This window comes from Cetorhinus maximus, chromosome 3 (assembly GCF_964194155.1).
Source record: "Cetorhinus maximus chromosome 3, sCetMax3.hap1.1, whole genome shotgun sequence".
Classification (NCBI taxonomy): Eukaryota; Metazoa; Chordata; class Chondrichthyes; order Lamniformes; family Cetorhinidae; genus Cetorhinus; species Cetorhinus maximus.
Window position 1 is genome coordinate 183,936,928 of NC_135881.1, and position 27,988 is coordinate 183,964,915.

A 27,988-nucleotide genomic window follows, 5' to 3' on the forward strand; every position below is an offset into this window, starting at 1 on the left:
GGAGTTGCTTGCACGTGGCCTAGCCCGCTTCAATTAAAGATAGAAGCTGGAAGGTTGGAGGCAGCTTCCTGATGGGTTGTCACTTTGTTTTAACCCATCTTTCATCCGCTTCCAAACCCAGGGGCTACTGCACTGAAATTCTGCCCTGCTCCCTGCTGTCCCTAATGCCTGTTCTGAAAACTTTGAAGCTTCACTGCCACTTCTCTGGCAGTGAGATATACTAGTGAGGATCTTCCCATACAATGTGAAACGGAGTAATTTCTTGCAGTGTAGAAGCGAGGATTGCTCTCCCGATTTCTGCTAAAAGTAAATAACCTGTAGGCCAGAGTTTTCCCGTCGGCGATTTGGGGATGGGGCCCGCTCGCCAACGGGAAAATGACGCGGAATGACATCGGGAGGAACCCCCGACGTCATCCCGGTCCTTTTAAATTTTTAGGAAGGCGGGCGGACAGCAAAATCAGCTGGCGGGCAGGCCAGGAGCCCCAGCGGGCTCCTGATAATACATGAAACCTCATCCACTGGCGGGATGAGGTTTCATGTCCGTTTTTAAAAAGTGTAATAAAGTTGTTTTTATTAACATGTCCCATCTCGTGTGACATTGTCACATGAGGGGGACATGTTGTTAACACTTTTATTTTTCTATTTTTTAACTTGTGTGCACTGTCACTAATCTCCCTGAGACAGCACTTAGTCTCAGAGCGCACTTTGACAGCTGGGGATATCCCCCACCCCCCAACCCCAACACATGAAGCGCTATGTGCTTCCTGTCGGGAAGGCCGCTGGGTGGGCCTTAATTGACCCACCCACTCAAAATGGCGGCGGGGGTCGGCTGTCCGCCCACTGCTGAGCCGGTGGGGCCCGCACGCCCACCAAGGGCAAAATTCTGCCCATAGTGTTTTCAAGGTAGCAACATCTGAAACAGGTGGAACCAGGAAAAGGGAAATTTCTCTTCCTCCCCAGCTCGATTTAGCCATTTCCAAATGAATGGCAATGATGTTTTTGAGTCAGCTGTTAAAATATGCCGAATAGAAGCTCGGTGATAATCCCCTTTTACCTCCTCCCTCTTTGGGTAAAGTCCACTAGCACCTTTTCACTGGAGCAAGACAGATATTAGCACATTAGCAGAGTGGAAAGCAAAAGGGGATGGTGGTATAATCTCTCATTTGAGCCCTCTGTAGCATCTGATGACAACAACAAAACTACCGTTGTTTCCGCTCTCCAAGTAAATTCTGTTTCAAATAATATTCAGTAACTGTGATTGAGTCCTAATCTTTAATTTTTTCCAATTGATTAAATAAATGATTGGAATTCACTTTGAGGTTGTTTTTGTTTCTGTTTTTGTGTTTCTGTTTTTCTAATTCATGTTTCTATTATTTTACTGCTTGTTTTGAGGCCAGTTGGAAAATGTAGAAAATAAGTTTTGCAAATATGTTTTTCTATTAAGTATTTAGTTTAAACCGTGTCATTGTAAATATGGGAACCTGGCATGCTGAAAAGTGGTTATTACACTTCTCACTTATTTTGACGTACCTGTCCAGCTGTCCAAGGAAACAATGAAGTTTCAATGTGGGACATGGAAACTGGAGACAGGCGATTCACCCTTTGGGCCAGCAGTGCTCCACCCCTCTCTGAAATGCAGGTTTGTGGCTAAACCTTCGAACTTTTGATCTTAACTGTTAAGATTAATTCCTATTTCTCCCTCCTGATTAGTAGATTAATTTCACAATCATTTGTTAATGTTGAGGTTAAGGGCAAAAGTACTGGTGCCTTTCTTTGCAATTGAGAAAAAGTGCTCTTTTCTATTCCCTGTTCCACACAACCTTTCCCAAGTTTAACAACATATGTTCATTATAGAAGATTCTCTCTCAAAGCAGGTGTTTGAAATTTATTTTTTTCTTCCCTCTGGAACTGCAATATCACTCCACATAGAAAAGCTTTATGAGAACATCACTTTGGACTAAACTCCAGATGGCTCTTCTTCAAATATACCCAAAACCTTGCTGATGGAATATGTCTGTCCTTTTGTGTCCACATTGAAAAACTTGACAGAAAAAATTGCAATTGAGCATTGCTGAAAAAATTGGAGTTTGTTTACTACTATTTGAATGTTGTTACTTCTTCAATGACAGATCTCAAAGATTCAATTAAAGGCAAATGTCTTTGCAATGACAGCAACATGTTGCATCATATAGTGCTTTAAGTGTAAATTAAAAAATTATCCCTAAGTGCTTCAAAGAGGTATAATCAAAAGTATGGGCACAGAGCGAGAGAATAAGATATTAGAAGGGGTGACCATATGTTCGCGAAAGAGATTGGTTTGAAGGAGAATCTTAAAGCAGTCTGGGCACTAGAAAAGCAGAGGGGTTTAGGGAAATAATTTCAGAACTGGGGACCTCAATGACTGGAGGCAAAACCACCAGTGATGGGGTCAGATGAGGTGTGGGGGGCGTGGGGTGTACAAGAGGCCAGAATCAAAGCAACAGAAAATTTGTGATTTGGAGACTGGAGGAGATTATGGGATTAAGAATAGGTGAGGCTATGAAAAGATTTTAAGTGTGAAAATAGAAACTTTAAATTTGATACATTCTAGTTTAATGAGGACAGAGTTGATGTGTGAGTGGGATAAGATATAGGTAGCATTATTTTGGATGAGCTCAGATTTATGGAGGATGGGAGGCCAGTCAGGAGAATATTGGAATAGTTAAGTCTGAAGATGACAAAAGTATATAGGAGGAATTCAGCATCAGATCTACTGAGGTAGAAGTGGAGGCAGGGTGATATTACAGAGCCGGAAGTAGGTGGATTTTGTGTCTGCGAAGATATGGGTCTGGAAGCTCAGATCAGGGTAAAAAAAGATGCCAAGTTTGCAACATTCTCATTCAACTTGAGACAGTTGCCAGAAAGAGAGCTGGAGTCATTAGCAAGGGTGCAGAATTTGTGGTGGGGAGGCCTAAGATGATGATTTTGGTCCTACCCTTGTTTAAATGGAGGAAATTTGATTTATCCAAGTTAAATGCCAGGCAGGTAGTTTAACAGCACAAGAGGTAGTGCAGTACTCAAGTAAATTGTGGAAAGTAATCTCATATCTCCAAATGGTAACAAGGAGAAGTATCAAGTGGATCAGAAAAAAGAAGGGGGGCCTTTGCTGACTTGAGAAGTAAGGCTGTGGAACAGATGCTATCGTTGTGATTCTGAGTAGAATAGGTAAGAATAAAACCAAGTTAAGGAAGTCCCACTGAGTTGGACCATGGAGGAGAGATGTCGTAGAAGGATGCTGCAGTTGACTGTGTCAAAGGCTGCAGAAAGGATGAGAAGGTATACTACACCATGGTCACTGAGAATGCTGCTTTTGCCTTTGGTTAGAGATGTATTTCTGCTGTAGAAAGGACATGAGGGCATGTATTTGCGAGGTTACACCCATGTTTCAGGATTTTGGAGCGGAAAAGGGAGTTGGGAGTGAGGTGGTAGTCTGAAAGGAGAGAAGTTGAGACTGCATTTCATGAGGAAGGGTTGATATGACCACTTTGAAAGGCAGAGGAGTAGCGCCTAAGGAACAAGACCTATTTAAAATGTCAGCTAATCTGTTGGGCCAGGAAGAGTAGGGCAGCTGTTTCGTGAGAATGGGCTCAAGAGAGCAGGAGGCTAGTTCATGGACGCATTAAGCTCAAGAGGCCATGGGAAAAGCAACTATAGTCAGGGATGTAGAGTAGGTTCAGTTGGTTCAATAATCTGTTCACCCACAGGCTTTGCTCTTGGTCTGAATTCGCGATGTGGAATGCCATGGGAGATCAGCTTCAATTTATTTCAATATGGATAGCACCATTACATTTGTATTATGAAGAGGCTGGATTGTAATGTTGATAAGCAGACAGATTTAAGGTCTGTCAATTCCAGGTCAAATTCAGTTCTGAAGAAGTCCTATTGAGCTTGCAACTTTAACCCTATTTCTCTCTCCACAGATGCTGCCAGACTTGCTGAGTTTTTCCAGCGCTTTGTTTTATTTTAGATTTCCAGCATCCACAATATTTTGCTTTTATTTTCTTTTAAATTCAAAGTCTAATTTATTGTATTTTATTAACTTTTTTTGTTTTAATGTTTAGCCATCAACACATAGTGTCCATGGAATCTACTGCAGCCCAGCAGATGGAAATCCTCTGCTACTAACTGCTGGGTCAGATATGAGGATAAGGTAATGTACTTTGGATAGTTATTGGTTAGAAGTGGGGAGGGTAGAATTTATTTGGTTTTGCTTAAAAGAGCAGTTTTATTTTGTATTTTAAGGGCCTAGCGGTACATATCCACTTAATGGGCTGGATTTTGGAAGCCTGCCAGAGGCAGGTTGCCCGGAATTCCTGCTGACATCTTCCTGCCTCTTGGACATGGCTCTGGCAGTGCGATAGCTATCCATATGCAGGTTAGCATAATTAAATTAAATAATTTAAAAGTTTACTAAGGCCAACTGTTAGAGGCCAACTGATGCCTGGAGGTGGCCTCCTGGTGACAGAATGGGGCCAGTGCATTGTGATCAGTTTGAGGCCACCCCACATCTGCTATACTTAAATGTAAAGTGCTGCCCCCTCCACACTGGTGATCTGGCAAGTGTGGCCAATTTTTTTTGCACGCTTCCATTCTTGAGGGGCCTTCCCTTTCCGTTAACTGCATCGACAGACTTCGATGCTCAAGGGCTCCCTATTGCAACCACAGCTTCCAGAGCCCGCCTGCTGTCCTTAATTGGACAGTGAGCATGCCCTTTAGCCATTGCTTTGAAAATTGTGTTGGATGACTTTCTCAACCCAAATGTGATCCTGACATTGGGATCCCTAAACCTAAGCAAAATTCCACCCCACTGTGTCTAGCATTACCCATACTGCAGGAAATAGAGGTGCTAATTATGTTTGCTGCTGTAATTTTAATGTAAACAGGCTAATAATTTGCTTTCAATTCCATGGGTTTCATCATTGACTAACAGACTTTTGTGACTCAGATGCCTTCTGGAAGCCCACATAAATAAAATACCCTTAGACATTTCCCTGTCGATTATTTTTGACACCTTTTTAAAAAAAAATTATCACAAGGGCATAACGTAGCCTTTACAAATTCATGTTGGCTGTCTGCTCAGCTGAAAATTCTGTCACTTTATTCTTTAATAATTTTCTGACAACACATGTTAGGCTAACTAGTCAAGTTCCCTGGTTTTCCTCTTTCACATTTCTTAAATAGCAGAATGATATGCACAATTTTCCTATATTTTATTCATTTATGGGATGAGGCCAGCATTTTTTTTATTGCACATCCCTAATTGTCCTCGAGAAGGTGGTGGTGAGATGCCTTCTTGAACCACTGCAGTCCATGTGATGGTGCACCCACAGTGCTGTTGGGAAGGGAGTTCCAGGATTTTGACCCAGCAACAGTGAAGGAATGACAATATAGTTTCAAGTCAGGGTGGTGTGTGGCTTGGAGGGGAACTTGCAGGTGGTAAAGTTCCCTGCATTTGCTGCCCTTGTCATTCTAGATAGTAGAGTTCATGGGTTTGTAAAGTGTTGTCAAAGGATCATTGCAGATTGCATCTTGCAGATTGTACACACTGCTGCCACTGTGCATTGGTGGTGGTGAAGGTGGAGGGAATGGATTTTGAATGTGGTGCCAATCAAGTGGGCTGCTTTGTCCTGAATGTTGTCGAGCTGCTTGAGTGTTGTTGGAGCTGCACTCATCCAGGCATGTGGAGAGTATTTCATTACACTCCTGACTCATGCTTAGTAGATGGTGTACAGGATTTGGGGAGTCAGGAGGTGACTTACTCTCCGCAGAAATCCCAGCCTCTGACTTGCAGCCACAGTATTTATATGGCTAGCCTAGTTCAGTTTCTGGTTGTTAATAACCCCAGGATGTTGATAATGGGGGTTCAGCGATAGTAATGCCGTTGAATGTCAAGGGGAGATGGTTATTGCCTGGCACTTGTGGCGTGGATGTTGCTAGCGGAATGATATGCACAATGTTCCAATCTAAAGGAATGGTTCCTGAATCAGGAGATCTTTGGAACATCATAGTTAGGCATCTGCAATGTTCCCACCTAATTTCCTTTTTGAGCACTGGGATGGAAACTGTTGGGACCTGGGGATTTGTCATTCTTTAGTGTCGTTATTTTCATCAATACTGTTACTTTGCTTTTGTTAATTTTGGTGAGTTTTTGTCCCTGACTCAGTGTTTGTTTCCTTGGGATGTCTGGCATGCTGACTTATTCCTTTATTGTTAATACAGTAAGTCCTCACTTAAAGTTGTGGCTGCATTCCTGAAAATCCCAACGTTAAGTGAAACAACTTTTAAGTGAATCATGGGAATCGATGTTAAAGCCGGAGTTAGGTTCCTTCAGACATTTCTTGCCCGGAAAAACCAACATAGAAGTTGAAATACCGTACTGTGCATGTGCAGCAATGTGCATTCCTAGCTGGAATAACATGCAAAATAAAATAAATCACTGAACATAACAGAAACATTGTATGAATTCAAATTGGATATCACTAAATCACCCAAACAAGCCCCGAGTTGCATAGCTTCTGTGTGTCACCCACAATGCTCCTGAAATTTGACACAACTTTTTGCTTGCTTTCCTTTCCCTCTCTGTCTCTGTCCCTCTCCCTCCTTTCCCTGTCTGGGCGGAATTTTCCGTGCCCACTGGCATCGGGCGTGATTGGTGGCATGAGCGGACAACATGGTACAATCAGTTTCATGATGGCGCGATCGGTTTCACGACAGTGTGAAACCAATTCGCAATAATCTGCTCAGCCCGCTTAAGGTGGGCTGCGTTTCCTGCCATCGGACATTGGGAACCTCATTGTCATACATCAGCATATCATTATCAGGGTAGCCCGCTGGAATCGTCCCCCCTGCAGGATTGTCCGTCTATGTCAACGGGAAAGCACACCGACATGTTTCACAACAGCACATAGGTGATGTGCACTTGGTGGCCTGCACTTTGAGGGGAGGTGAGTACACAGCAACATTGTGCAGCACTCGGCAGTGTCATCTGTTGGACTTCAAGCTTGAGGGGCGCTGGTGGGGGGGTTCAGGGTTAAGGTAAGCCCTGCCGTTGAGGCGACTTGTGGTGTGGGGGGGCCAAGGGCCTGCCATTGTTTATAGCACACAGGCATTCGGGGTGGGGGTAGGGTAGAAGAAGGAAGTGGCCACGCATTAGGGAAACCTGTATAAAGTAACCATTCCTTTGCAACTCAGACAGTTCAGGCGCAGCCACATTGATATGATTGGAGTCGGGCTTCTAGTTTATTTGCTCACTTGAGCAACACAGAGACATCAAAGTGCCGCCAAATGCTCCAAAGCTTTTCACCTCCCACTCCCCTGCAAAATCATGAGCATTTTAGTGGACGGCAGAACAGTTGGACAACTGCACACATAGTGCATTCTTCTTGCTAAAGCTAGACACGTAGTAGTCAATGCTGGAGGGGCTCACAGCCTCTTGCAATGTCAGCATCCTGGTTTGGACCAGGCTTCCCCCATGGTTCAAGCTAACAGTGCAGCCTTGCAGCGCAAGTTAGGAGAATGCCTCCGCCTGAGCTGAGAGCACAGTATGCAGTACAATGGGCAAATCTGGTGCCAATCGGTCAGGTGGACTGGGGTGGAAGTGGTGGTGTTTCAGACAACCATGCAGCGCACTGATCTCTGGCCATCCAAGTGGTGGCCAGCACTCTCCGGGAATCGTTAAGGGGCCTGCACGTTGAACCAGGACAGGTTCTTAGTACACTCATGCTAACCACGTGTCTCTCTCGTCCTGCAGGAGGACTACAATAGGATCTTGGAGCTTGGTGAACTAGCTGTATGCCTGACGGCCTACAGGGAGCGAAGATGACGGAGGTGAGAGCGACTGAGGCTCCTGGTTGCGCAGAGGGAGGAGCAGCAACCACAGGAAGAAGGGGCAGTTGGGGCTCCTGTGCACACCGCCCAAAAGCCACAGCGAGCCATCACAGGCCAGCGCCTAGCGATACCCAGGGCCTATAGACGCCATTGGTCATTCCTGCAGATAACCAAGAGTCAGTGTTGCCAAAGACTACGCATGTCTAAGGAACTAGTCGGCCACATCTGCCAGATCCTGCAGGATTTGGCACCATGGGAACATGGAGGGCTTCCACTGCCAGTGGCTGTGAAAGTGACCATGGTGCTCAATTTCTATGCCAGTGGCTCTTTTCAGGGCTCCACAGGTGACCTCTGTGGGATCTCTCAAGCCTCCACCCACAAATGCATCCATGAGATCACGGATGCCATATTTGCGTGTGCACACAACTTTGTGCATTTCGTCCCGGACCGGGACGGCCAGGATGCAAGAGTGATTGGATTCACCCAGCTCTCAGGTTTCCCAAAGGTGCAGGGTTCGATTGACTGCACTCGTGGCGCTCAGATCTCCATTGCAACACACAGTGGACTACATCAACCGCAAGGGGTTCCATTCGCTGAATGTGCAGCTGGAATGTGACCACCAGAAACGCATCCTGCAGGTGTGCGCACAGTTTCTAGGGAGTGTGCATGACGCCTACATCCTCAGTTGGTCACAGACCCCTGGAGTCTTCCAGAGTCCACAAAAGCTGCAGGGATAGCTCCTCGGAGACAAGGGCTACCCGCGGAGGCAGTGGTTGATGATATCTCTGCGGTGGCCTCAGACTGTAGCAGAGCGACAGTATAATGAGGCTCATGCTGCAGCTTGCAACTTGGTGGAGCAGACCATCGGGATGCTGAAGAGGTTCTGGTGCCTGGACCGGTCTGCTGGAGCCCTGCAATATAGTCCACAGAGGGTGACACGCATCATTGTTGTCTGCTGCGCCTTTTACAACCTGGCGCTCCAACGGGCAGACGAGCTGGCTGAGGAGGAGGTGGAGGAGCTGCTCTGATGAGGAAGACGCTGACGGGGATGAGGGTAAAAGCGGTCCTCGGAGGCGACAATGACGGGGATGAGGCCCTCGCACTGGCTAGACGAGGCAGGTGCACTTGGGAAGCCCTCATAGTTGCTAGATTTATGGAGGATGATGACAAGCAGTGTGATGACGCCATAGATTCTCACATTGCACCTGTGAACATTTGACTCCAGCCTGGCTTATGGCTGCACGAATACCCTCTATGAGAAAGCTCCTGTCATAGAGACGCAGTGGAGGCCCTGATAGTCACTCGATTGCAGATGATGACGCATGCAGTGAGGACACTCCATAAATTTTCACATAGCCTCTGAGAATGTCTGGCTGAGGGCAGCTCGCTTGTGCTCTGTGATCAGGGTCATATACTGGGACGCAGCCATGAAATTTGAAAAACATGTGGTCCTTTGTCTGCCTTCAGGTGGTCACAGATGCTAAAGAGATGGGGGCCACCCCACCTTAAAGTGCTGAGAGCACATAAAGAATGAGAGAACTTCGTGGCGCCTGCCTGCTGGCAGTAATGACAAGCACCGCCAAGGTGCAGGCATCAGTAATGTGTCCAGGGAATGTGAGGCTGGACCATCACTTTGGTCTGAAGGCTCCACAGAGCACAGGGAAGAGGCCCTGGACTGAGACACTTGCCTTTATCTTGTGCAGAAAGGCTTCACATCTGAGTGACAAGAACACAGCTCATCAGAACAAGGAGCCATAGGCAGGGAGACATTCTTGGGAGTTTATTGACAATAGTGAACAGTATGTACAAGTGATTAACACCTATGTTCAGGATGTGCAACTAATTCTCCTTAACTTTCCTAACCCTCCCGCTACGTCTTGGTGCTCCCTAGACATCCACAGTGGAGGTGGAGACAGCCTGCTGACTGCAACGCCCTGTCTGTGATGACCTTGGCTAGCATCCTCTTGAGGGCCGAGACTTGGAGGGCCCCGGCCTGCTTTCGGGGTCCTGCAGTATGGCAATGGCACCCTCCTCAGCCTGTGGAACTGGAGCTGCTGAGGTCACACGAAGAGGGGAATCAATGGGCCAGACACTCTCGGAGTCACCTGGATGGATGAGCCCGGAGTGTGCACTTGCTGTTTCTTCTCCCTATGTGTGCCCGGGCTGACTCCTTGAGGAGCAATGGTAGTTTGAGTGAGATCGAGCTGCCTGGCACCCCTCTCGCGTACACACTGTTGGAGGCCAACTATGGCGTCAACCATGGAGTTGAACCTGCGCAGCAGTGCAGGAGCGAAGTCATGGACCAAGGTCTCCATGGTGGTCGCCATCCTACCAATGTTGATCTTGGTGCATTGGCATTCCTGTGCTATCACCTCAGAGTGAAGGCGGACAGACTCCTCCATCGTGCCTTGCAATCTGAGAAGTGCAGCGGACGTCTCTTCCTGACGTTCCCAAGCTTGCCTCTGCAGCTCCAGCAACTGTGACGTGACCAACCCAGAAGTTCGTCATCTAACTTGGACTCAGCAAATTCCTGGCCTCCAGCAGTTCTCTGAGTACCGGATGCCAGTGAGGTCCTTGCCGTCACCTGCTTTGAATCAGACAGTGCAATGTTCTCACCAGATTGTGATCCCGAGGCTATTCTAAAGCTTGGTCCCACCGAGGTGTGTGTCTCTGTGCTGGCGAAGGGTGTGGGTGAACGCTTGATGGGACTTCAAGGAGGGTACCTCCAGATTCCTCTTGGTTTCTTCGGGGCTTGATTGGAAGCCCTGGGTCATGGACTCTTATCGGCTGTTTACCAGATGTGCCTGTGGAAGCAAGGGGAGATAATTAGTGCGTGGCAATGGCCTGTGAAACAGGACACATTATTCACAGCATGGTTGTCTGATTTACGTTGCACTGCTGGGCTTGGTAGAGCACTGCCGACCTCATCGTCAGCACAGGAACTGTCCAGATCCTCGCTGGCCAGCTGGATGGTTTTGTTTTCAAAGCCCATGAGGACCTTGATTTCGGGCATTCCACAATCGGTCAGCAACCTCTTCCTGTTGTGTGTCAGCTTGTCCTGCATGAGTAGAGTTGGAGAAAGTGTAAGCAGAATGCCTGCCAGGCCAGGTGATGAGTATGCCTGGCCTGTGTGGGTGGTGAGTGGTTCCATGGATGGGATGAGGACAGTGACGGTGAGTGTAAGACAGTGAACGGTGATGTCCCTTGAACTGGCAGCGAGTGAGGTCCCTGTGGATGTGTGATCGGTTTGTGAGTGAGGGAGTTGAAAGTGATGAGAAGGGTGACTTGCCCTGGCGGAGCGAAGGAGATCATTCATCCTCTTGCGGCACTGGGTGGTTGTCCTCATTTGAAGGGCGTTGCCGCTAACCACCACTGACACCGCCTCCCAAGCTGGGTTAGTGTTGTTGCTGCCCATCCTGCGGCCAGAGCGGAGGTAGAGGACATCCCAACGGGCCACCACTGCATCCAAAAGATGCTCGAGGGATGTGTCGCTGAACCTGGGGGCTGCAGTCTTCAGTTTTAGGGCCATATCTTCCATGCAGTAGTGGTGGGCTGGCAGCACTTAAGATGTATGTTTGCGGCTTGACTTTAAATATAGCGCCCATGATGCGGTGTTGGGTGATGGTGGGTGGGTGAATGAGTGGAAATGGCGTGTTTCCCCGGAGGGCATAAATAATATAGCGGGTTTTGGACAGTGTGGTGTGAAAACCCACCATCGCGGCTGGTGGGTAAAATGTCGTTTTAACCACCCGCTACCGCACTTAGTGCAAATCTGGGAAAATTCTGCTCTTTGTCTTTCTTTGTACTACAGTCTGCTTGTCCCAATCTTCAAGAAATTTAAAATCCCTCATTAAAACCACTTTGCTCCATGCTTGTCTCTTTTACCACTTCACAGCTATTACCAGAGTGCCTATACAGTAAATCCTCACTTAAAGTTGTGATTGCGTTCCTGAAAATTGTGACTTTAAGTGAAACATTGATTCATATGGGGAACCTATATTAAAACTGGGGTTAGGTTCTGTAGGACCTTCCTTATCAGAAGAAAAATTAAAACATCAGATCCTGTTGAATGTTGAAATATTTTACATTGCTAAATTCCTACATTGGTAAATGAAATAAGTTTTAAAATAAAATACATTTTTCATAATTATTTCAAAATGTAATTTTCTCTAATTCACCCTCTCACTGCTTCCTTAACCTGCATTACGTTCAAAATCCAAACCCGACCTGAAGCCAGAGCTCCAGGGTTGTGAAAGTGTGGGTTGCAATAATGCAGAAGTGCCAAGCTGGGACTGTTATAATCCATGCATTTTTTAATGCTCCTGCTGGCTGCTTCCCTCCTCTGAACCCTCATTTTTAGTGAACAGTGAGGCAGGAGGAGCAGCTTTGACAGCCATTTAAAAAAAATCTTGGGTTATAACACCCCAACTCTGCACCACCAGGACTTGCACTGTTACATCTCCGGAGCTCCAACATTGGATCGGATCTGGGTCTTGAACGGTGATGCAAGTTCAGGAGAGGGAAATGGTGAGGGGGTGAACTGAGTAGCAAAAGATTTGGCGAGAGAATGGGTCGGGCACGGGAAGAGCCAGCAAGTCGGAGGTTGGGCACAAGGCGAGGCTGTATGTTGGATGGTCGGGTATATGGAGAGGCTGCTCCAAAATGGCGCCAGTTGGGTCACGTGGGAAACAATATTAAAATGGACACTGCGACACTGAGAGATTACGGGCCCCATTAACTTATCGATATTAAAGCGAAACAACGTTAAATGGGGCAACATTATATGGGAACTTGCTGTACATAACTCTCTCAACGGTCTTGAATTCTTTTCTATTTCCTATATCCACCCATAAAGCCTCCATAGCTTGCTTACCTCTCAGTATATCCTTTCTTATAGTTGAAATGATTTCATCCTTTCTCACTGCAGCTGCTCCTCCCCACTACTGTTTTCCATACCTTTCCTATAGACCTTATATTTAATTCCTCGCAACCATGTTTGAGTAATGGCTACCGTTTCATACCCTCCATGTTTAGTTTGTGCCTGCAGTTCGTTCAAATTGTTCCTCATGTTTTGTTTGTCTAAAGAATGCTTATTTAAGCTAACACCCTAAACTATCCTTCACCTCTGTTGTTTTACTTGCGTTTTTCTTATATTTCTCTCTCCTGACTTAATCACTTTATCTCTTTAACTATATTGGTGAAAGCACAATTTCTGACTGTTACTCCATTCTCTTCGCTTTTGCTTGTTTTTTGAATTATTAATAATACTATCTTTTCCACCTGAGTTCTCCCTCGCTCCCTTTCTGCTAGGACCCTGATCTTAGCCCAGATGATGTGCAGGCCATCCCAATGGTGTGTCCCCCAAATCTGATGCCAGTGTCTCACGAAATTGAACCCCTTTTTTCCACACCACTCACTTCAGCCACATGGTCACCTCTCTAATCTGTTTATTCCTATGCTAATTTGCAAGGCTCGGGTAATAATCCAAGAGATTATAACTCTTGATGTCCTGTATTTTAGTTTAGGTGCTCATTCCTGGTATTCTCAAGCAGGACCTCTTGCCTACATGGAATACAGTGATTATACCTTCCCCTTTTCCTCTCTAATATCCTTTCAAGCCATTTCAAGATCTCCCTTACCCCTAGCACCAGGCAGGCAGCATACTTTAATGTACTCAGTCTTGCTTACAAAGTATGCTATCTGTCCCCCTAATTATTGAATCACCTACAACTTTATGCTCCCATCTGTTCCACCTTTACAGGTACAAGTGCATTATTTATGTATTCATGACCCCTGTAGAGACCAATAATTTAAAAGAAAGGAATCCCCATGAAGTCAAAGGAAAGAAAACTGATGGACATGATTTTAATTTTAAAACCTTTACTGTAACAAACCAACTAAAATCAGTTCAACTCAAACATTAATTAACAAGTGAAGGATATTTCAAATAAAAAGGTAAATTTCACTTCAAATAGTCAATACAACAGAAATACGCCTCAAGTGGTTAAAGCACTCACATTACTTTCTGCACAATATGAGATCATTTTCAATCTCCGTCTTTCCAGCTCGACCTTCATTTTGTAGGATATCTCACTTCCCATCCAATAGTTTTGGTCCTTGAGTTTCATTCACCAGCAGCCGTATTCCATCCAAAGTTCCCAGACACAGTTACCACCTACAAGGTGCATGAAGTTGAGCCCTCTCTCACTTGGGTCCCGACAGTTCTGATGACTTAGAATCCCAAGAGACTCCCTTCTTGGACCCTTTTAAATGATCTGATGGGCCCTGGCAACACTGGGATAACAGAAATGGATTTTGTCCAATCCGCAATCCCTTCCCCTCCTGCCCTCAGTGTTCTGTCCTTTCCAACCTTATAACACACTCACTAACACAGTCTCTGTTCTATTCTCAGAGCCGTGCTTCAACACTAGGATCTGTTCTAAAACTGCCAAATAGAAAACTCTTTCGTTCAGAGACAAACTTGCTTGTTTCCTCTTTACAAGAATTCTGTGTGTTCTGAATTGCCAAACAGAAAACACAGGCTGACCCAACCTCGGGGCAGTTAGCTTTCTATCTTCCCATTGCTTCTTAGCTGTTCATCCCATGGCAACCCTAGGTCACATGGGCATTTCTTGGCACCTAAAGATGTCATAATCAGGCTCCATGAAAAGTTGCTGTACCATTTGTGCATAAATAACAGCGGATGCCTTTAGCCCCACTTAATTTGAAAACGGATTCTGATCCATTGTTACCATCACTCTCCACTTCCAATGCGCTAATTGCTCATCTGTCTTTAACTTATATGTTCTGCAAGAGGTCCCTGGCATACTTCTTGCATTCTTGTGTGTTTTATCTTTTCTGCTATCCGATTTCAGAATACTCCTAAACCACTTTAGTCTTAAAGGGGCATCACACAAAAAGAAAATACATGCATCCAAAGCACATGTGTCATCACAATGTTGAATAGGATCAACATCTCCAGACCCGCATTCTCTAACTTCTCCTTGCACTATACACTATCAATCACATCAGTCCTGTTCTATATTTACACTTTAATATGGAACAAACTGTCCAGATACTGGTGCCTCTGCCCTATGTATCAGAGACCCTCCAATTCCCATTGACTGAAACAGAAACATTTTGTGCAGATGTATTTATTCTGGGAAGTTTCACTGTCCATAAATTCCCGCATACTGCAATCCAGTGACACAACCTGTTCTGGCATGTTGTAGCCTGGGCTATCCATATTCATTTTTTTGGTTTGTAAGTTTTTTTATTTTTCTAACTTGTACTAAGCCTAATAACTGGACAATTTAAATACTTACTGCCTCAAGTTACGCAAGGCTCTACAAGTACTGGAGACAAAATTGTCACTGTCAGGCTGACACTCCGGTACAGCAATAATGGAGTACTGCATTGTCGAATGAGGCACTAAATCAAGGCCCTATCTGCCCTTGGCTGGATGTAAAGTTTATATATAGCATTGTTTTGAAGAAGAGCACGGGAGTTCTCCCCAGTATTTTGGTCAATATTTATCCCTTGACCAGCATCACCAAAACAGAATATCTAGCCCTTATCAAATTGCAAAGCACCTCTCAACATACAAATTGCATGGCGAGATTCCTACATTACAACAGTGACTGCACTTCAAAAGGACCTTATAAAAACATTAGAAACTAAGAGCATGAGTAGGCCATTCGGTCCTTCAAGCCCGTTCCGCCATTCAATATGATCATGGCTGATCCTCTATCTCGACACCATATTCCAGCTTTCTCTCCATAGCCCTTGATGTGCCTAATATCCAAAAATTTATCAGTTTCTTTCCTGAATATACTCAGTGACTGGGCCTCCATGGCCTTCTGTGGTAGAGAATTCCACAGGCTGGCCACCTACTGAGTGAAGTAATTTTTCCTCATCTCAGTCCTAAATGGTCTGCCCCATGTCCGGAGACTGTAGCCTCTGGTTCTAGACTCCCCAACCAGGGGAAGCATCCTCCTTGCATCCAGTTTGTCTAGCCCTGTTTGAATTTTATACATTTCAATCAGATCCCCTCTCATTCTTCTAAACTCTAGTGAATACAGGCCCAGTCGAACCAATCTGTCCTCATACAACAGTCCTGCCATCTCTGGTATCAGTCTAATGAACCTTCGCTGCACTTCCTCTATGGCAAGTATAAGCTTTCTTAGGTAGCGAGACCAAAACTGCATGCAATATTCCAGGTGTGGTCTCACCAAGCCCTGTTAACTGCAGTAAGACATCCCTACTTCTGAACTTTCATCCTCTTGCAATGAAGGCCAACATACTGTTGGCCTTCCTAATTGCTTGCTGCACCTGCCTATTTACTTTCATTGACTGGTGTACAGATCACTTGTACTTCCAAGTTTCCCAATATATCACCATTTAAATACTCTGCCTTTCTGTTTTTCACACTGAAGCTTATATCTTCACATTTATCCGCGTTATACTGCATCTGCCATCTGTTTGCCCACATACACAACTTGTCTAAATTGTCCTGAAGCCTCCTTGCATCCTCCTCACAACTCACAACCCTGTCCAGTTTTGTGTCGTCAGCAAACTTGGAAATAATGCATTTAGTTCCCTCATCCAAGTCATTTATATATAATGTGAATAGCTGGGGCTCAAGCACTGATCCCTGCGGTTCACCACCCGGAAAAAGACCCATTTATTCCCACTCTGTTTCCGGTCTGTCAACCAATCCTCAATCCGTGCCAGTATATTAACCCCCAATCTCACGTGCTTTAATTTTGCCCACTAACCTCTTATGTGGGACCTTATTGAAAGCCTTCTTGAAATCCAAATACACTACATCCACTGGTTCTCCCTTATCTATTCTACTAGTTACATCCTCAAAAAACTCCAGTAGATTAGTTAAGCATGATTTCCCTTTCATAAACCCATGCTGACTTTGTTTAATCCCGTTAACGATTTCCAAGTGTTCTGTTACCACGTCTTTTATAATAGACTCTATCATTTTCCCCACTACTGATGTTAGGCTAACTGGTCTGTAATTCTGTTTTTTCTCTCCCTCGTTTTTAAATAGTGGGGTTACATCTGTTCCAGAGTCTATAGAATTTTGGAAGATGACCACCAATGCATCCAATATTTCCAGGGCTACTTCTTTCAGCACTCTGGAGTGTAGATTATCAGGTCCTGGAGATTTTTCAGCCTTTAACCCCATTTATTTCTCTATCATTTTTTTTACTAATACTGATTTTCTTCAATTCCTCCCTCTCACTAGACCCTCGGTTCCCTGACATTTCTGGGAAATTATTTGTGTCCTCTTTTGTGGAGATAGAACCAAAATATGTGTTCAATTCTTCTGCCATTTCGTTGTTCCCCATTATAATTTCCCCTGTTTCTGACTGCAAGGGATCTATGTTTGTCTTTGCTAATCTTTTTCTCTTTGCATATTTATAGAAGCTTTTACAGTCCGTTTTTATGTTCCTTGCAAGCTTAGTCTCATACTCCATTTTCCCCTTCTTGATCAATCTTTTCGTCCACTTTAGCTGAATTCTAAACTGCTCCCAATCCTCAGGATTGAGATTAAAATTAAAATTTATTGGCTATAAAGCACCTTGGGTGCCCTGAATTTATGAAAAGTGCTACATGAATGTGTATTTTTATTCATCCCTCAGCCACCAACTGAGTCATCAAGAGAGCCTTCTCTTTGAGTTAACATGGCAGATGAGCTGGTCTTTTAAGGCACCTTCTATAAAAGCAATTTTGTAACAGTTCCCTGCAGTCATTTAATCAATTGCAACTATATCTTTTACAAACCATTATTATGTTATTTTAAAATTAAAATATTTTTCAATTCTATTCCTGCAGGTTCTGGGATCTAGCATACCCGGAACGATCATATATTGTAGCAGGAGGTGCAAATGATGCTTTGCATTGTCCATCTGTCTCGTATTACAGAAAGATAATTGAAGGAACTGAGGTTGTACAGGTAAGTTTCACTGAACATGACCATCTCTCTCAAAGATTTTAATTGATGATTCATGCATTTCAACAGCAATATACAACAATAGTTTTGGTACAGAACATTGACTGCATTTCATAACATAAAGCCCAACCACCCAACTAACTAAACCTCATCTTATTAAATGTTTCTAAAGAACTTTAGTGGAATCTCTGGTCTGTGCATGTGTATTATTCAACAAGATTTAGAGTTTAAAAATAGGAAATGCTGGAAATGCTCGTTAGGACAGGCATCTGTGGAGAAACGGAAGTCAGTCAGTTGACATCTCAGGCCTAAGACTCTTCCTCAGGACAGCATGTGAACAGAATTTTAAAAAGAAACAGAACAAGGGTCGTAAAAAGAAAAACAAAGGCGAAAATAAATAGAATGACCTGTAAAGTTATCCAATGGAGAGCAGCAGATGGATAAAAGGCAAAAGTGATATTAGCAGCAGGCGTAATGAAAAAGTCAGACAAAATGTCTTACTTTCTAGAAATTTGAACTGCATGATGGTTTTCAACACCATTTCAGAAGGCAGTTAATAGTCAATGGCAATGGGAGATTGAAGTCATATATAGACCAGATTGGTGAGCCAGTTAACTTTTTAAGAAAATCCAACAGTTTCATAGTCATTTTTACTGATATCAGCTTTTTATTCCAGATTTATTTAGTGAATTCAAATTCACAAATGGCCATGGTAGGATTTGAACATGTGTTCTCTGGAATACTAGTCCAGTAACATTCTGGAAAGAAAGAATGGATGTATAGCTCAAAGGGGTTAGGAGGAAAGGCATGAAGAACTGACATGTTTGAAAAACAACACTGGATTGGAATTCTGGTGTAAGCAAATAAAGTTCAACAAGGGTGTAAACATGCTTACCAGTAGTGATCTGATGGATGGAGGGAGCAAGGGCACATGTCAAATGCTTAATCTGCTCCCATCCTCCAAAATGGTGGCACACCCATGAGAAAAATAAAACCGCCTCAAGGGAATCGGATTTACACAAATGACTGGGTTCTTTTATCTAACTGTACAGTGATTTGCAGAAAAACTTGTGTTGTTATGTTTATTTTGTGTTGATAGACCAGTTGCAGATGGGGCAACATTTATCCAAGAAAAGATCAAATTCAAATTTTATTTTTTTTATTTCCTTTTCAAACCCAGAGAGAATTGAACCAGCTAATGGATTGATTCTATTTAATTTGGTTTCAAATAAAAATTGTGGAGCAGAGAATAGAAATGCACGCAAGATGTGCTGGAGAATGATGAAATGTTCCTTTGTCCACATTTCTGGAAAGAGCCTTTGAATGGAGGCTAGAACTTTTGCCACTAGAAGAGGGAGAAAGCAAGCAATTAAATTGACATTGATGAAATAGTTGTAAATGACTGTTCTGAAGATGGTCTCTGTACCTGAAAATTTATACACTATATTTTCTGTTTGGATGCTGTCAGATCTGCCATTTCCAGCACTTTTTGTTTCTGTTTTCTGTATGCTCTTTACTTTTGAGGTAGCACAATTTCCTCTGAGTGATCAAGTTGTGCTGTCGAGACCCACTCCAGAGACCTGAGCATGCAATCTAGGCTGACTTCAGTGCAGTACCCAAGTGCTGCACCATCAAATGTTTAAATCTAAGGCTGAATCTGCTCATTCAGATGGTCAAAAAAATCTCGACCTATTTTGAAGATCAGCAGAGAGCTCTCCTGGTGTCCTACCCAACAATTACCCCTCAACCAGCAACAATAAAACAGATTAATTGATCAATCACCTTATTTCTGTTTGTGGGGCCTTGCTGTGGCAAATTAGTCACCATGTTTAGTGACTTAAGTGTTTAATTGAATGCGAATGGCTTGGATTTCCTAAGGTCTGAATCGCCCTAAGTTTTGTTTCTTTCAATGATGTGTCATATTCTAAATTGTAACTGCTCAGGTTGTTTGAGATTCTTGTATACTTTGACAGGTTTATGCCCAATTCCCTTTCAAGAGGTGTGTAAATGTTTTTAAAAAATAATGCTGGATATCGCATGAATAGCTGTGTGATAAAACATTTAAATAATACTGCAACTGACTTGGCACTTGTGTTTTTAGTTTGTCTGTTTAGTCTGCCATATTACTTCATGACCCTTTGTAGCTATGTATTGCGCAATAGCTAAGTAAAAACATTTGAAAAACGTTGAAGAAAAGTTGGCTAAGGCTGCCCTTTTATAGAATTCATGTTTCTGAATGACTATTTTAAAATTTAATCTTCACATTTTTCAGTTTAATGAAAACTACTATTTATGTTTTGAAAGGAAATTCACAACAAGCAAAAAGCTGGATCATCAGAGGATGTACCCCGAAGAGGTCCAGAATCTCTCCCAGTTGGGCACCATGACATTATCACAGATCTTGCTGCTTTCCAAACCACCCAGGGATTTATTGTAACTGCTTCACGAGATGGGATTGTCAAAGTATGGAAGTAGTAGTTAGATTATGAAAACTAATTGAAGTACATTGTTTTATCCTCTACTACAGTAATGTACTTGATTACAGATCGGAGAGGATTATATACTGATTTATTTTTTAAAAGTCACTGCAAAAAAAAAACACCTTTTATTTTTCGTGGTAAACAATGTCTTCACATTTTCGGATGATTAAACTTTAATACCCTATTAACATTGCAATTGAAGAAAATGAGTTTGCACAAATGTTAACCTGAGAGTGTCTTTGTGGATTCAGTATCTAAGGAGAGGTATGACTGATTGCAGATTATAAACCAGCGATGTATTTTCTTCACTCTGCATTCATTCTGGGTCTGTGAACTTAATTAATACAAAAACATTATAGGAATAATGCTGTTAAAGTAATTCGCAATCTCAATAGCCTAAATAATTCCCTTGTGAATTATTCCAAAGTGGTTTAGAATTTAAAGGATAATATAAATTGGAGTAAATTATATCAGTAAATAGTTTTTTTTAGGGCCTGTCTATGGGTTTTCACTTAATGTTTTAACCTTTAAAAATTCCTGCAATGAATTCTTGCATTTGCCCATGTGATGATGTAGGAATATGTCCATGCAGCAAGAACGGTTGGAATCATTAAATGTAAATTGGTGCTTCCAAAATCTTTTTTAGTCTCCACAGAACATTAACAAATACTTGGGAGTTGGGGAAGCTAATGGAATGAAACTGAGTCAGCTTTTACGAATGGACTTTAACCACAATGACACTGAGTAAATGCACTGCAAGGGGAATTCCTTACCCCCTGTCACTCCAGATTGTTGAGCATCAAATGGGAAAATACAAGCCTTCTCTATGGAGATGTGCAGTATTTAAATCAGTTAAACTTGAGACCTGTGGTGGTAATCTTTAGATGAATACTTAGTTAAAGAGTTGATTGTTTAATAATGCATATTGGTTAGTTCAGAGAATTAAATATAAGTTTAATTGAATCTGAAGAAAAAAAGCCTTTGAAAAAAGACCTTGCCCTAAGATGCAGTTTACTAGTGTATTTTTAAAGTCATTGATCTTTTTGTAAATGCTTTTAGTTTATCCCATAAGAAGATAACTGGTTTTGGTTTGGTCTTCTGAATCACCTGATGCCAAATAATCACTGTAATCACAATTATGTTGTGTTTTTGTAGTCTTGAGAAAGACTGAAGATATTGACACTTCTTTCAAATGCGAAAAGTTGTAGGTCTGCATGGAATCATCAATGAGAAATTTCTGTTAATATTTAACCTGTGCTGGAAGCTGCAGAGATGTAGCAGCCTCTTTCAGAGGACAGTTTAGTGAGCCAGTTAGATTATTGGACTTGAACTTCAACTTACATTTACATTTGCTAGCATATTCCTTTTTAGTAAAGATATGGGAATGTTTTTTGTACTGGAAATGCCTTTTTTTTTCATGATTATTATTTCAGCTTATTATTATTCGTTTTTGGAACTTTAACTGAAGAAAATGCAAATGTGATGCATTTAGGTCAGCTTGCTGGCATGACGTATAAAATTATTCTTTGCCTTGCAAAGGAAATACAGAAATGTGAATAAATAATTAAAATTTAAGGTTAACATTGTTTCTTGGCTGGTCTGATTTATTACAAGGATATTTCATTTTATATCTCTATGATTAAATAGATTAATTAAATAGATATTCCATTGAAGGCTGACAGTAACCTAAAGTTGAAAGATTTTCAACTCTTAATGTCAGTAATCTTTTCTGCACTTAAGATTGTGTAATTGAACCCCTAAGTCTTGCTCAAGTAAAAGCAAAATGCTGAAAGTTTGGAGAGAAAAAGAGTTAATGGGTGGAATCGTCCCAGATCCGCACCAAGTGTGGTCGCGGGCGGGAAATAGAACGTTTTTCTTGCTGGCCGCAATGGCGGGTTTTTGCACTATCATCCCAATCCTGCCTCATTATTCATGCATTCCTGGGCAACGTGCCATTTCGATGGCAGATGGGCTCTCATTTGCCTGCCATTTCATCACACTGGGTGCCATATTTAAAGCGCAGCCACACGAACACCTCACAGTGCTTCCAGCGCAGAAGACATGGCCCCGGAAGGCAAGAAGTCTGCAGCCTCCCCCCAGTTTAATGATGCGTCCCTGGAGGACTTTTTGGATGCAGTGGAGGCCCGCAGTGATGTCCTGTACCCACGCTTTGGTCGCAAGAGGGGCAGCAACATCACCAATCCAACATTGGAGGCAGTGACAACGGTGGTCAACGCCAATGCACTGCAAAAGAGGACAGCCACCTAGTGCCACAACAGGATGAATGGTCTCATCCACTCTGCCAGGGTAAGTTAGTCTTCTCATCACTCTCAACTCTCTCACCCTCAAACCTATCACACACCCACAAGGATCTCACACCTCAAGGGACATCACCACTAACTCTCAATCTTATATCTCCTTCAAGGTCATGTCATTTGGAGCTCACGCCCTCATCCTGACTATGCCTCTGCTCACCACACAAACATTTCATGCAGTGCCATGGGTCCTGCTCTCACTGTTTTCATGCAGGAGAAGTTGACTCTCAACAGCAGAGAGAGATCCCAGACCAGGCCCACATTAGGCCCCTCACTCATTCTGAGGAATGTACCATCCCACTGACTGGTGAGGACGTGAACCGTGCCTGTGGCAACGGTGAGGTCGGCGACAAACACCCTCGTGAGGATCCTGCACCACATTATCCCCCCCTCAATGCAAATGTGAGTGTGTTCTCTCCTGCTTTTGACTGTGCTGCCATACACTAATTATCTCTACTTTGGTTCACAGGGAACTCTGCCAAGCGACCAATACCCTCAGCCAGCCAGTCCTTCAACTCCATCTACGTTCTCACCTCCCACCACCTACTCCATTGATAAGCTGGAAATAAGCAGCCTGGAAGACCCATCACAATGCTTACCCACACCACCCACCAGTGCAGAGACACACCTCGGTGGGATTTAGATCTAGAGCAGGCTCGGGTTCACAATCTGGTGGTCGCTGCATGGACACGTGTCCGCAGCAGAAGGGGCAGGTTCAGCTGAGCTCCCCAGCACTGACGACTGCTGGGGAGCAGACATCTGAGGTTTGACGCAGATGACGAGCCTTGGGATTTGGCCTTCCAACTTATCCTGGAAAGTCAGCAGAAGGTGGGGGAACATACACAGAGCTTTTGGAAGACCTCAACAGAGTGTGATGCGAGTCAGCGGAGTGCGTCTACCTTCTCTGATGAAGCGGTGCCAGCGTGCATATGAAGGTTACCATGGGGAGGATGGTGGAAGCCATGGAGTCCCTGGTCCAGCAGAATGCGGAGATGCGCACAGACCTGTACTTTACTCCATCGTGGTAGCCATGGGTGATTTCCTGCAGTGGCGACGTGAGGGGGAAATAGGGCACCTCGACATCCCCCCCCCCCCCCCCCCCAACCCTCCCAGGTGCTCTTTTCCCTCAAGAGTCAGGCATGGACTCTCGGGCACCCAAAGGGAAGAGGAGCGGCAGCTGGGCACCCCTGGATCATCCACTCAGGAATCTGAGGCTGCCCACTCCCTCTGAGTCCCCTTTGCCTGTGACCCTTCTCAACCTCATCCTCTGTCACAGCAGAGGGAGCAGCTGGCCCACAGGAAGACAGCGAAAGCAAGCCGGGGCCCCCAAGGCCTCGGCTCTCTAGAGGACCAACGCCGAAGGCAACGGAGGTAACAGGGCAAACCATTGCACAGGCTATCTCCACCACTGCTGTGGATGTCAGGACAGCAACTAGAAGTATAAGGTGTTCAAAAGTTAAGAAATTATGATCACGGTTGCATAGGTGAACACATTTTGTCACTACAATCTGGAAATGTATTAACTTTCCCTGAATAATGTGTAATGGTGTCTTTCAGCTTCATGGAGAGGCTTTGTGAGTCATCCCCCTGCATTGCCTCCCCTTCCCACTTCACTAGCAGTTCAGTTGCACACAGCCAGCCCATGCGTGATTGATTCTGGAGGGTGAAGTGTGTGGGGCAGGGCCTTTTCGAGCCTCGTACAAACACTCTGCCACGCATGTGGATCCTTCCCGCTTTGCACTCATCTCAATGTCCTGAGCATTTTTAACACAGCCTGTGGGTTTGCTTTCAGTTGACCATCTCAGTTGAACTGCATCTTTGCCCACCCATTGATCTCACTCCCATGTAGCACCTGGTCTCACCCACCACAACTCTCATTTCACCTTCAATTTGGTAAGCATGGTATATCTAACATTTGTCTTCAGGTCACCCATTTCCTTTCCTCATCACTGTCGACCCCCCTTGGCATTACCTTTCACCTCCCCTCCATAACCTACCAGCCATAACCCTTTTCTTTCAGGGATGTCCAGGTGTCCCCAAAATCCCACCTCCATCCACATTAACCTCCCCTTCCTCCATCTTCCCACCCCCAGAGCCCGTGTCTGCCTCTGAGTCCCCACCAACCACCCGCGCTGTCCTTTCTACTGATGCTGTCGCACCCTTACCCTACTGCCTTACTATGCCCTTGATCATTCTCACCATTCCCTCGTAACATGCCCACCCTCTGTTCACTGCCCAGGAGGCAGTCATGGACTCATCAGAGCCCTCCTTGCACATTGACCTGGACATTTCCCCTCACTCCGGACTCCTTCCCCACTTTGGGACTCCTTTGCACCCCCCTCCCCCTTTTTATGGGACTCCTTCCACTTCTCCACCTCCCCACCCCTCTTTTGGGACTCCTTCCCCTTCTCCTCTCTCCACCCCCCCCCCCCCACCCTTTTGGGACTCCTTTTACTCTCCCCCCCACCCCCCCCCCCACCTCCTTTTGGGATGACTCTCTTTCCCCCCCCCCCATTCACCCCTTTTGGGGAATCCTCCTCCCCCCACCCCCCGCACTGTTGGGACGACTCCTCTCTCCCGCCCCCCCCTTGCCCTGGGGCTTTTTCCCTGCCCAGACTGTCCCCCCTCCTCCTCCTTTAGTCCTTCCCCTGACTCCTGCAGACGCCCTTGCTACTTCCACCGCCCTTACTCCTTCCTCTCTTTGGACTCTTTCAGTGGTGTAGTGGTATTGTCACTGGTACTGGCAATCCAGAGACCTAGGATAATGCTCTGGGGAGCAGGGTTCAAATCTCACCATGGCATGTGGTGGAATTTGAATTCAATAAAAACCTGGAATTAAAAGTCTAATGGTAACCATAAAAAAAACCATTGCTGATTGTTGTAAAAATCCATCTGGTTCACTAATGTCCTTTAAGGAAAGAAATCTGCTGTCCTTACCTGCTCTGGCCTAAATGTGACTCCAGACCCACAGAAATGTGGTTGACTCTTAAATGCCCTCTGAAATGGCCTAGCAAGCACTCAGTTCAAGGGCAATTAGGTATGGGCAATAAGTGCTGGCCTAGCCAGCGAAGCCCACATCCCATGAACAAATGAAGAAAAACCCTTAGTTCTTTCTCCAGTATTACTCCTTCCCCCTTCCTGACTCCTTCAGACACCCTTACTTCCTCCAGCTTTACTTCATCTTCTCCCACCTGCACTCCTTTTCCCCTCCCATCCCTGCACTCCTCCTCCCCATCCCCACACTCCTTCCCTGCTCCCCCCCCCCGACCCTCCCCAAACACCGGCACTCCTTTCACTCACCTCCCTGCCATGCCCTCCCACACCTGCACTCCCTCTGCCTCCTCCAACCCCCACACTCCTTCCCTTACACCTACTTCTCCAGTTGCCGTCTTCTGCCCTATTACCCTCTCCCCTCCACCCTATTGACCATCATCCGTTCTGAGCAGATGCTCAACAGTGACTTTACACCTTCTTTGAGCTGCTTCACAGCAAAGCCATGTCCATGAGAATCCACCCAGTATGCCATGGACATTTCTACATGGTCCCGATGCTGTCGGGCTACAGCATCTTCTGCTCCTCGGATGTGAGCAAGGCCCTGGCGGTAAGTCCAAACATCTGCATGTCACACGTGTCAAGACGTGTTCTGCACGAGTGTGTTTTCCTGCCGACGTGGGAGGATGAGTTCGTCGGGTGGACCTTATAATATGCAGACGTATTACAATGAGGTTCCCGATGGCAGGAAACGCAGCCAGCCATTGATGGGCAGAGCGGACGATTACAAACTGGTTTCACGACGTCATGAAAATGATTTTTGGCCTTCTTGCCATACTGTCTGCTCATGCTGCCGAACATGCCCGTCACCAGCTGGCACAGGAAATTGCGCCAAATGTTTCAGATCGATGACCTATTGTCAGAAGTGGAAAAAGTTATATTTCTAATAGGTTTTAAGCAAGTACAAAGATTGAAAAAGTGGTGGGACAAGTAAGAAAAGCACAAAAGGGAAAGTTGGTGATGGGGTAGAAGGCAAGGTTGATTAAATGACCAAAAGGGAGGTAGTGCATAATAAAAATGGGTGGTAATAGAACTAGAAAAGAAACAAAAGATAGGTTTAGAGGAACTGTAAATTACAACCACAGAATCAGCAGCTGCTGCCTGGGAGTGGAGGTTATGATTTGAAATTATTGAACTCTGTTGCACCTGGGATGCTATAAAGTGTCTAATTGAAAATTAGGTGTGGTTCCTCGAGCTTCCACTGATCTTCATTCGAAGAGTATAGAAGCGGAACTGATTCAGCCATCAACGTACTGTAACTAAATGTGAAGGAGGGGACTATCATCAAACCAGAACAAAGAATCTTCCAAGTAACCTACAAAAAGCAAGTGTAGTTAGGACCTATGTGGGTTCCTAGAAACATGTTTATTTGAAGGAAGCAAGCGGAGTCCATAGAAAAGTTGGGGTGCAGAAAGAGGCCATTCAGCCCATCATTTCTGCACCGACCAAAAAAAAAGAAACTAGTGGCTCATTTTTAATTCCACTTTCCAGCAACTGGCCCATTGTCTTGCAAGTTACAGCACTCCAGGTGCAAATCCAGGTACCTTTTTAAATGGGTTGAGCATTTCAGGCTTAACCCCCAAATTAGGCAGTGAATTCAAGATGCCCACCACCCTCTGGGTGAAAAAGTTTTTCCTCATGCCCCCTCTAATCCATCTACCAATTACCTTAAATCTATGCCCCTGGTAATTGACCCCTCAGCTAGTGGAAACAGGTCTTTCCTGTCTACGAGTTGTTGAACGTAACAGCAAGTTCAGCAAGGCAAAGGAGGGTGCTGGTGGATGGGAACTGGTTGGACCTCTGTTCAAGGGATAGTGATACTAAACATCTATGGTGAAAAGGAGATGCTTAGGGCCTGGAACTGTTGAAATGGCAGACGCAGCAGAAGAGTCACAGATGAGGGGAGGAAAAATAGTTAAGGTAGGAAGAAGTCAGTTAAGGGGTACAAGAACAGGCTGAAACAATGGTCTACCAGGGCAGCCCTGTTTATGGGTCTTGGGTAGGAGGTAGAAATGGGTTTGGGGTACTGAGCTTTGGAGGCTGTGGAGGGAAGATTTTCAGCGCTTATGTGTTCAGGGACAATCTGAGAAATGATGGCTAGAGGTTCGATGTCTCTGGTAGCCTGTGAGTAGGTAGGAGAGGTTTTTTCAGATAATTGGGGTTCAGCCTTTGTAAAGTAGATATCAGTTTGCCAGACAACAGCATCACACTTGTTAGCAGGTTTAATTACAAAGTTAGTGTTGAACCTGAGAGAACAGAGTGCTGCATGGCACACTTTCAGTTCCCAGTGAAAAGATCTAGAGAGAGTG

General features: G+C 44.6%; 1 protein-coding gene across 2 annotated transcripts in view; it reads left to right on the top strand.

Annotated features, from left to right (window-relative positions):
• Positions 1-27,988, top strand: part of pik3r4 (phosphoinositide-3-kinase, regulatory subunit 4) — a 167,351-nt gene that overhangs the window by 54,391 nt on the left and 84,972 nt on the right. The window contains exons 16-19 of one of the 2 annotated variants that reach the window (XR_013576242.1): positions 1,539-1,639; positions 4,101-4,189; positions 17,716-17,836; positions 20,138-21,467. Coding sequence is in view for 1 of the 2 variants with exons in the window: in XM_078539372.1 (XP_078395498.1) it covers positions 1,539-1,639; positions 4,101-4,189; positions 17,716-17,836; positions 20,138-20,308 (482 nt within the window). In the remaining variant the exon portion in view is untranslated. Of the gene's footprint in view, positions 1-1,538; positions 1,640-4,100; positions 4,190-17,715; positions 17,837-20,137; positions 21,900-27,988 lie in introns of those variants that run through there. The other variant, XM_078539372.1, reaches the window with a different exon arrangement.